Source organism: Parus major, chromosome 8 (assembly GCF_001522545.3).
Source record: "Parus major isolate Abel chromosome 8, Parus_major1.1, whole genome shotgun sequence".
Classification (NCBI taxonomy): domain Eukaryota; kingdom Metazoa; phylum Chordata; class Aves; order Passeriformes; family Paridae; genus Parus; species Parus major.
The window spans coordinates 29,618,237-29,628,684 of NC_031777.1; the positions used below are offsets into that span (position 1 = coordinate 29,618,237).

Below are 10,448 nucleotides of genomic sequence, written 5' to 3' on the forward strand. Positions count from 1 at the left end.
GAGGTTTGCAGAGGTTTGCTGGCAGTGGCAGCAGGGCTGGCTGCTGTCCCCTGGCTCAGGGACAGCCCCAGCCCGGGCTCCTGGGGCTGCCCTGCACCCACCTGCACGATCTCCTCCTTGCGGATGCGGTGGAAGCTCAGCTGTCCCATGGGATACACCGGCTGCCACTCCTGAGCCTTCTTGGTTGCCACCAGCAAGTTGGAGATTTCTGCAAGGCAGAGGGGAGAAAATGAAGTTTTACAAAGGAAAAATTTCCTTTCCTTCCAAGGATGGAAATGCATTCAAACCCCCTGAAAAAGGGAGGAAAAAAGAAACTTGGATTTGGTTTCTGCTCTTTGTTCAAATCATTAAAGCACAGTTTCATGTTTGTATTTTCAATACTGAATTGTTGTCAGCCACATCAGGGTGATACTGAGCAACTGAACAGAGTTTTCTGCACAGAGATTGAAAGAAGAAATACCTGTGCTGTACATGGAATAAAATGGAATAAAATATCCCCCATGGCCTCCTGCCATCAGGGCCATCTCCTTTCCAGTGTGCAAGGGGGAGTCTCATCTCTTCTTCACCTCCTTCCTAATTCCCTGTGCTCTGGGAAGCACCAGCAGTGTTCCCAGGGCCCTGGAATTCAGCTGGGGAATGAGCAGAAGGAACAGACTCAAAAATCCAGAGCTTCCTCCTCACTGCTGCAGGACAGAGCCAGAAGTTTGGCACAGGAATTCTGCCTTCCAGGCATTATTTACTGGGAGAGGATGGATTGGGATTTGTGTGGCCATCTGGGCTTCCTCCTGCTGAGAGCAGAACCTGGTGCTGGGGCTAAATCATCATCTGCAGCTCTGGAATCACCAGAAATAACCACACCCTGCCAAACTGCTTTAGCCCTGCATCCCCTGAGCTTCTCTGTGAATAGCTGATTAAATATTCAAAAAGAAAGAACAAACTCACCAGGGGAAGGGACAGAACAGGGAACACACACTGAATCCTGCTGGAACTAAAGCCAGGGACAAGCTGAAGTGGGCAATCAACTCCCTGACCCTTTTGATTTTATTTTATCCCAAATCCAGCCATTAAAAAGAAACCAAAATGTCCAATGTGCGATGTCCCCCTGCTCCAGAGCGTGAGCCATGTGCTTTGTGCAGAGTGGGAGAAGCTCAGGGACTGTCCCAAAGCCTCAGAGCAGCAGGTGATTGATGTGGCTCAGTTATTCCCCAGCTTCTAACAGGAAACCATTATCAGCTCAGCACAATCACCCCACTGTGCTTCCCCTCTCACACCAAATTCAGCTGTGAGACTCAGAGTTCATAGCAAACAGCTCCAGGGAGCGCTGCCATCACCCAAGAGCCGCCCCATTGTCCCTCAGATGGGACCTCAGAGATGATCTCCTGTCTCCAGGCTCCTCAGGACATCCCCTGGGACCAGAACCCTTCCCTGCAGCCTCGTGCACCTGAGTTCCTCAGCAGCAGCTCACAGTGACAGCAAACACTGCAGGTTCCTCTTCTCCCCTCCTCAGCCCTGCCCCTCACACTTGTTTTGTTTCTGACAGAAATCCTCCCCAGAGAAGGAAAAAAACTTCAAACCTCTTGTTTTTTTAAAGAGCTTCACACCAGGACACAGCACTAAAAAATACACTAAAAAAGCCTCCTGGTGTCTGGAATTTGTTTTCTTGCAACAACAAAACCCTGCAAGGCCAAGGCTACCTCTGGGTCTGGGCTGGCAGCACCTCTTGAGGGTGAAGCTGATGTTGTCTGTGCGGAGGATTTGTCCCTTCAGGTGATCCATGAGGTCTTTCAAGGATGCAAAGGATTTGTTGGAGCCATGGAGGAAGTATCCCCCTTTCTTCACCTCAATCTGGAAGTTCTTGTAGGGGCCTGAGTTATTCATCACCTGGTGTTGGAGGGAGAGGGAGAAAAAGAAAGCAAATTGGGTCACTGGAGTGAAAGAATTGTTTGTGAAGTCACCAAAGCTTCCCAAAATCTTGGCACTTCACATGGGACCAGCTCAGGCCCTGCTCCTAAGTCAAGGTCCTTTAATCAAACTGCAACAAAGCAGAAAAAACCCCAAAATTCCTGGAATTTTCACTCCCTGGAAAGCTCAAAGAGAAGAGCAGCAACATAAAGATCAATCACCCAACAAGCCCAAATTATGTTTGGTTGGTTTTTTTTTTTTGCAGAGTCTGAGATTAAGCAGTTTTGCCTCTTCTGGAGGAATTTTCTCTTTCTTTGGTCAAGAATTGCAGAATCTGGAGCAATCAGGCTTTCAAAATCTCAACTTAAAAACAGCAAAGCTCCCTTCCCCACCCCAGAGTGTTCCACGAGATTTCAGGCTGGTGTTGAGATCTTCCTGCTCCACTCAGAGGTGCTGGGCAAGGGCTGAACTTCTGAACTTCCCCATCTCAGGAGCTCTCAGGGTCTCCCCTCTGCAGCTTTGGGTCACCTCTCCCTTCCCTCTTTTCCAAGACAAAATTCCTTTCTTGTTTCACTGTTAGAGAGCTTTTGTTTTTTTTTTTAAAAAAAGTATCTACAGGAGATAAATCCAGTATCAAATATCCCTTCCTGACTCACCACTGATTCCATGGCTGGTTTTCCTAAGAGAAGGATTTATGTTATCATTGTTTCTTATTTATTATTTCTTATTTATTAGTGTGTGAACACTTTAAATATTCTCCCAAACCACCAAGTCAGCTGCAGGCTTCCAGCTGAGGCTGCTGTGGGAATAAAATCCATCAAGGGAATTAAATCCATTCCCAAAAAGGCTCCAGGGAAGCTGAACCGTGCTCAAGGCAAGGTGAAGTGACAAATTCTCTGTGTCCTGAGTTTAAAATGCTTCATGTTTCTCATGTCCCTGCACAGTTTGACTGGGAAGATTGGAGCTGTTCTGGATTTAATTAATCCTATTTGGAGCACAAAGGGCTGGAAAAAAAACCCCAATTCCGTGCTCAGAGATCAGGCTGAGTGCCCTAAGGATAAAAACACATCCCCAGGGATTCCAGGGAGCAGATTCCCGCTGGGAATGCCCAGCTGGCTGTACCTCTGAGCCTTCCAGGCACGTCACAGTCATGAGGATGTGGTTGAAGTTGGTGCAGCTCCACCTCAGCACGTACATCCCCACCTCGTTCCCCTCCTGCCTCAGCTTGTTGATGGCATATTCCGTGCTGGAAGGGAACAGACAGTGAGCAAAACCAACAAGGGAACATCCAAAAATCTATTTTTTGGGATGGGACATGAGAGCAAACTTCTATTTGGGGGTGTAACAGCAACTTAGAAATATTTCTGTTATTATTAAAATAGGATTTAAAGGTGCCTTGCTGACATTGGGCTGCACAGAGCAAGGGAGGAAGGATTTATTAAAGGGAATTCTGCATCCAATGCTGTGCAAGTGAACTCCTGGAATTTTACAGTTTGCAGCTTAAACATAAAGGGAAAAGCCACAAAGGGGGGTGGAGGGGAGAGAATTCCTTGAGGTGTTTAAAAAGCCAAAGTTTTGTTCATCCATCCAAGGAGTCCTGGGGTGAGTGTAGAGACACTTCCACTCTCTACCTAAAATATTCCCATGTGTCCATGGAGGAAACTCTTGGGACACCCCTTGAGTGCAGAAACACTGAATTTACAGATGAGTAAAGAGAGAAACACTGATTTTTTTCTCCTTTAACAAAATGAACTTTCCGGGATAACCACCGCCCACCCAAACCCCGCGGATTCACAACAAAGAAGGAATCACCAAAAACCAAAAAAACCCTCCAAAAAGCAGAATTTTCTGACCAGATGGGCCCGTGGCAGCCGTTTTTGATGTTGTGCTGGATGAGGGGAGGAGCCACATCCGTGCACAGGTAGTGATGGGCGTCCGCCGTCAGCCTGAAGTAGCCATCGACCAGCGAGGTGAAGGACAGCGCCTCGGCGTGCGAGCTCAGCTTCAGCTCCTGCCACCAAACACACACTCAGAACACCAGGAATGCTGCAAAACCCCTGCAATGTTGTTATTAAGGAGCCAGGAAGAAGTTCTGGCTGCAGGCTGTTGGGATTTAGCGGCTGCTCTGGAATTCCTGGTGGCATTTGGGAGGGGAAATTTTGTGCTGCTGTGGACAGAGCTGCACTCCACCACTTTTAACACTTTTGCTCTGCCCAGTGCCATGGAGAGCAAGTTTTGGGTGATTTACACTCAAAATGGCCCTCAAGTTGTCACCTTTTGCCAGCTGTTGGAGTCTGAGACACAGAGTGTGTGCCCTTGGCTCTGAGATCCAGGAGAACACTGAATTTCATAAAACACAAAATTCATGGGCATGTTTCCATGAAAACAACTGGTAAAGTTAGATAGAAAAGCTAAAACTGTGTGTAAATTTGAGAGTTTTCAAAAGTAACTGTGTGAAGAAGTTAAAGTTTAGAGTTTAAACTAGTTTAGAAAACAGAAGACAAGAAGGAAGATTTAGGCTGTTGTCTCTTTTCCTTCTTTTTTCTTCTTCATTTTCTTCTTCTGGAGGTTTTTGGGCGGTAGTGGGTGATTGGGTAGAGAATGCCACAGTGCAGCACACAGGTTGATAGTAAAAGATTTTAAAATCATAAAAAATTTGCAGAGTTAGAAAGAAAGTTAAGCTTGGTAAAGCCCTGGGAAAAGTGTTAAAAGTAGGCCCTGGGAAATGTTAGACCTTGTGCTTGATCAGGTGAAACTGCACCTGTGTAATCAGTATATGATAAATTATATAAGGGTTAGATGTAATTAGATATAATTATTGATTAAAGAATCAAGAGAAACTATGTTAGAGGTTTGGGGGGGATCACAAGAAATCCATGCTTGGGTAAAATCAATGTATACAATTAAACATTAATAATTAATATGTAAGTTATATAATGATGGAGTATAAAAACATGTTCAGCTCAAAACCAAGGCAGGTCAGATTTGGGTACCAAAACCAAGTTGGGTCAGATTTGGGTCTGTGCACCCCTGACACCCAGAGCTCTTAATAAAACATCTTCATATAATCATTATCTGTTCCTGAATGCTAACAAGGTGATGGCTCATTAAGAAAAATAATTTACATATCTATTGTTAATTGGATAAAAATAGATATAAAGATGAAACAACCACGTGTTTTGGGGCCATTCTGTGCCATCAGAGCCCAAGGGGCAGGATGAATTGAAGCTGTGCAGAAAGTCTGGAGAGACCTGCCAGGATTTGTGCAAACATCCCAATAAACACGAGAAACAAAATCCCAACGAGCTCTGGAGTTTTCTTCTGCCCCAGAGAACTGAGAGAAACAGAACCAGCCGTGAGGGAGGATCCCAAAGGAGCTCAGAGGGGACCAGGAAATCCAGGTGTGACAAGTGCAGCACAACCAAAAAGAGAAAAAGTTTCACCCAACCCCACCCTGGAAGGGAAATGATCCATGCAGGGATTAATTTGGATTAATGATTCAATCAGCAGAAGAGTGTTTGGGGTAATTTGTATAAAATTCTCTGTGCCAGGAGTTCATTCTCACCATCCTCTTGTTGTCCTGTTTGTTGATGCTGACTGTGGACTCCCTGATGACGATGTGGGTGATTTCAGGGAAATAGGAGAAATTGTTCCACAGCTCCCTCAGTTTGTGCTTCTCCTCCTCCTTTTTGGTTTTGCCATCAGATTTTTTCTTCTTCTCTTTCTCTGTCTGTACAGGCTGGGGAATTAAAGTATTTGGGAATAAAAGCTTTAGGTAAAACAAGTTTAGCAGAGTGTTTTTACTCTAAACCAAAGATGCATTCTAAAGTTGTGATAGAAATTAATTAATTAATGGAAATTTATTGTTATAACTTATTAATAAATTAGAATTAATAAATCAATATTTTAATGAATTTGATAAAATAAAAATTAAATAATTAATATAAATATATGACTTAGAATGATATAATAGAATTATTCTAATTATTCTAATTCTACATTATAAAATTAATATAAATTGTAGAATAACAATATAAAATATAATGTATTGTAATGTATTTACTCTACTGCAAAATTCATTCCAGAATAGTGATATAAATTAATTATTAATTAGTTAGAATGATATCATAGAATTATTCTATAAATTATAACATTCATGTGAATTATAGAACAATATAATATAGAATATAATGAATTGTAATGCATTTACTCCATAGCAAAATTCATTCTGGAACAGTAATATAAATTAATTATTTATTAATTAGAATTATAGAATAGAATTATAATATAAATCATAACATTAACATAAATTATAGAATAATAATATAAAATATAGAATATAATGTATTGTAATACATTTACTCTATACAAAAATTAATTCTAGAATAGTAATATAAATTATTTATTAGTTAGAATTAGAGAATAGAATTATAATATAAATTCTAAAATTAATATAAATTGTAGAATAATTATATAAAATATACAATATAATGTATTGCAATACATTTACTCTATACCAAAAATTCCTTCTAGAATAATGATATAAATTAATTATTAATTAGAATAGAATTACAATATTAATTATAAAATTAATATAAATGATAGAATAACAATATTAAATTTAGAATATAATGTATTCTAATACATAGAATAAATCTATTTAATTCTGGAATGTTTTTCACAGAGTCATTAATTTTCCTGGAAAAGGGCTCCAGTCCAAAAATTCCAAATTCTTGGAAGGTTTCAAGATAAAATTCCTGAGCCTGATCTGGTCTCAAAACTGAGCCTAAAAAGGGGGTTGGGCTGGAACTTCCTGAGCTCCTTCCTGGATAATCCTGTAATCCCATAAAAGCCTCTCCAATAAAAACTGCTCTGCAGTGTCTGAAGCTCAAAACCATCTTTTAACAGCTGTTATATCCCCAAAAAATCCTTTAATTCCCACTGATGAAAGGTTACTCACACTGGGCTTGAGCCTCCACTGAATCCCATTGTTTCCTGTCACCATCACTTCGTACTTCTCGTTATCTCCACAATTAAATTTATTGATCTCATTCTCGGCAGAAATCAGCAAAAACGACGTCTCAAAAATCTCTGCCCCGTAATATTTGGTCAGGATCTCCATGGTGGATAAATATTTCACCTTCAGATCCCGAGGGGAGACGCTGTTGTTGCAGATGGTTTTGTTGTTGAACTCCTTCAGGAAATGCTTGAAAACGTTATTGATCCGAATCCTGGTCAAGAAATTCCTCTGCCTGATGGTTTTGTTGAGAGTCTCGGGGATGTAATGCTTGTAACTGGAAGGGAAAAGGAGGGTTCAGCTCCTGCTGGGGGAGCACAGAGCCAGCAGGGATGGAGGATCTCAGCTCACCTGATGTCCTTGGGAAGCTCTGGCAGCTTCATGTTTTTCTTGATGGCGTCGTGGGAGATGGCCAGGACAGCCATGCCCAGACACTCGTTCTCGATCTCGTGCACCTCCTGCTCGTTCTTGGGGTCCCTGATGGGGGCCAGGCCCCTCACTAAGTCATACTGGCCCTTGACAGAACAAAAAACATCTAATTATCCATTTGGCCTTTCCCAGAGTTTGTCCCCGAGCCAGGAATTCATCCCAGGATCCTTAAACAAGGACAAGTTGGAATCTCCTCCCCTTCTTTTATGCGTCAGCACACCAAAAATCCACTTTTTTTTAAAAATTAACTACAGAAATCACCACCTCTGGCCCCTTTTAGTACCTTCAATCTTTATTTTCTGGTGTAAAAAACCAACTTTGTGTCTCTGCTTTATCCCTGCCCCTCCCACCCAAAGTCTCTGTGACTCTCATGGATTCATCTCCAAGCCAAGTCCTGCTCTGGGACAGCCTGGGAAGTGTTTGGTTATCAAAGAGCAAAGACATTTCTGTGCCTCAATGCAATTCCTCCTGGAATTCCCTTTCCTTGTGGTTTCCCAACAAAACAAGGAATTGCTGGAGCAGCTCCAAGTTGTGTGTTTTCCTGAAGGGCAAACTCCTTTTTCCAAGTGTGAAAATCCTGCAGGAATTCTACTCTGAATCAAAAGTAAATTAAATTTCCCCTGATCATTCAATTTGCTCTTTCATCAACCTGAATTTTCCCTTTTTTTTTTTTTTTTTTGTGAAACCTGACACTTTCTGGTTTGGAAAATCCTTTGGAAGGCACAAGAGGAGAGCAAAAGTGCAGTGAGTTTATCAATCTTTATCACCATGGGGTAATCAGGAAATGTTTATCAATCTTTTATCACCACCCAATTAAAAAACCTCATTAAAAGGACCCAGCCCTTCCAGATTTCCCTCTGCTGCTGCTCCTCTCCAGCCCCAGAATGTCCCAGTGGAAATGTCCCACAAAAGGTGACTGTCAGCCTTTATAAACACAAAGAATTCTCTTTAAAAGAAAATAAAATCTTAGGCTGGGAGAGTTTTCTTTACTTCACGTAGCAAATCCTCTCCTCTCCACCAGGCAGCAGCAAAAGGAAAAACCCTTTCCAGCACTAACAGCACTAATGTGTATTTTAGGAGCTTGAAAAAAGGTTTATAAAGGAGAATCCCATTTTTTTTCATGGGAATAGAGCAGCAGAGACAATTCCAACCTGGGCAAAGATGTATTCCAGGGAATTGGCATCGAGGATGGGGGTTCCCTCTGGGGCCAGCTTCTTGTCATAGGCCTTGGCTTTCCTGGGGGAATGTCTCCACACCGAGGGCTCACTCTCACTGGTCCCATGCCAGTTGGTGAAATAGTATCTGGAAAAAAAATAAACAGGCAGGAACTTTAAAACCTTTTTTTTTGGGAAAAGTCTCCGTTTCCACAAGTGAATTTGGAGTTTGAAAAGCAAAGCTGTAAAAAGTAAAAATTGGTAAAATTTCTGCCTTGGTGATCTGGCATTCTGAGCACGTTCCTGGCCTGAGGAACTGGGGGGAAATGATAAAATTATCAGGTGTTATCAGAGTTTTTATTTCCTTTTTTTTGTTAGATACACAGAGCTGCTCTCCTGTGAGGAAAGAAGGGATTGGGAATGTTCCCCTGGAGAGGAGAAGCTCCAGGGAGAGCTCAGAGCCCCTTGCAGGGCCTGAAGGGACTCCAGGAGAGCTGAAGAGGGACTGGGGACAAGGGATGGAGGGACAGGAGACAGGGAATGGCTTTAAGCTGGAAAAGGATAGATTTAGATGGATATTGGGAAGGAATTCCTGGCTGGGAAGATGGGGAGGCCCTGGGATAGAATTCCCAGAGCAGCTGGGGCTGTCCCTGGATCCCTGGCAGTGCCCAAGGCCAGGCTGGATGGGTTTGGAGCAGCCTGGGACAGTGGGAGGTGACCCTGGGGTGGATGGGATGGGATTTCAGGTCCCTCCCAGTCCAAACCAGTCTGGGATTGACATTTATAAAACCCCAAACCTGCAGTGGTCAAGGCTGGAGTGTCTCAGCCTCAGGGCAGAGTCAGGACCTTCAGCAAAATAAAATTTATATTTTTAGTTCAGCTCTCCTTAGGCAGGAACTCCAACACAAAGCTGAGCCAAAAACTCCTGACAAGAACCAGAAGATACTCAAGGACTCCTCTGGACTGAAGCCTGAAGAGCAGAGCAAAGCAAATCCTTCTGAAATCCAAAGGAAATGACTTTGCTTCCCTCCTCTCCTGCAGAAGAGCAGTCAGAATTAATAACTCCAATTCTTTTGTTATTTCCTGAAAATCATCATTATGTGAGGTATTGTGCATTGTTTGTGGTTGAGAGGAGAATTTGTTCCTTTTCCTAATTAACTGCTCTGATTAAGACAGCACTGAGGAGTTACAAAAACAATTGGAGCCTCATTGTTTGAGGGATGAGTAAACAAGGGAGAATCTTTTCCTTGGAAAGCTCCATGGATTCATGTGAGTGATTTTTGGAATTTCACTTCCCCAACAGGAACAGGAGCACAAATTCCCCCATTCCCAATGAGCTGGGAAGGGAATTGTGTCCCTGAGCTCCAGGAGCAGGACCCAGCCCTCCTCCAGCTTCCAGGAGCTGGGAATTTGGGAATCTTTGGGAAGGAGGATTTGGATTTCAGCCTGGCCAGGGAGTGATGGAAATGCTGGAGGGACCCTGCTGTGCTCACTCACCTCCAGCAGCTCCTTCTTCCCAGAGCCTCCAGGAAATTGTGTTATCCCAGGGAGGCTGGAAGGGATCTGGAGGATCATCATTCCAAAATCCCTTTTCCAGACCAAAAAAACAAACCCAGCATGGGAAGAGTTAAATTCTCCTCCTCCCTGAGCCAATGACTCCAGGATGTTACAAAATCCTGGGGTTTTTAAAAAAAAATAAAGAAAGAAATTGAGTGTGAAAAGCAGGGGGCACTCACAGAGTTTCTGTGAGTTTTGGTTTAAAAATCACCAGGATTTCAGTGGGAACAGGAACACTTCAAATGGAAATTCATCCCTAAAAACACAAAACCCAGAGCTTTGGAGCAAATTTTTCTATTAACTTTGACCTTTTTCACTCTCCAAAGTTGTTCCCAACAACTTCTCGTGGCTTTTCAACTTTATTTTTTCAAGGTTAAATCCCAAAGATG

At 42.7% G+C, this 10,448-nt stretch overlaps 1 protein-coding gene across 1 annotated transcript in view; it reads right to left on the reverse strand.

Annotated features, from left to right (window-relative positions):
• JAK1 (Janus kinase 1) overlaps positions 1–10,448 on the reverse strand; it is a 48,690-nt gene that overhangs the window by 10,721 nt on the left and 27,521 nt on the right. The window contains exons 5-12 of the mRNA XM_015636460.3: positions 8,500–8,650; positions 7,271–7,434; positions 6,863–7,196; positions 5,468–5,641; positions 3,756–3,913; positions 3,025–3,148; positions 1,695–1,881; positions 102–208 (exon numbers count right to left, since the gene is read on the reverse strand). Of these exons, the coding sequence (XP_015491946.1) occupies positions 102–208; positions 1,695–1,881; positions 3,025–3,148; positions 3,756–3,913; positions 5,468–5,641; positions 6,863–7,196; positions 7,271–7,434; positions 8,500–8,650 (1,399 nt within the window). The remainder of the gene's footprint in view (positions 1–101; positions 209–1,694; positions 1,882–3,024; positions 3,149–3,755; positions 3,914–5,467; positions 5,642–6,862; positions 7,197–7,270; positions 7,435–8,499; positions 8,651–10,448) is intronic.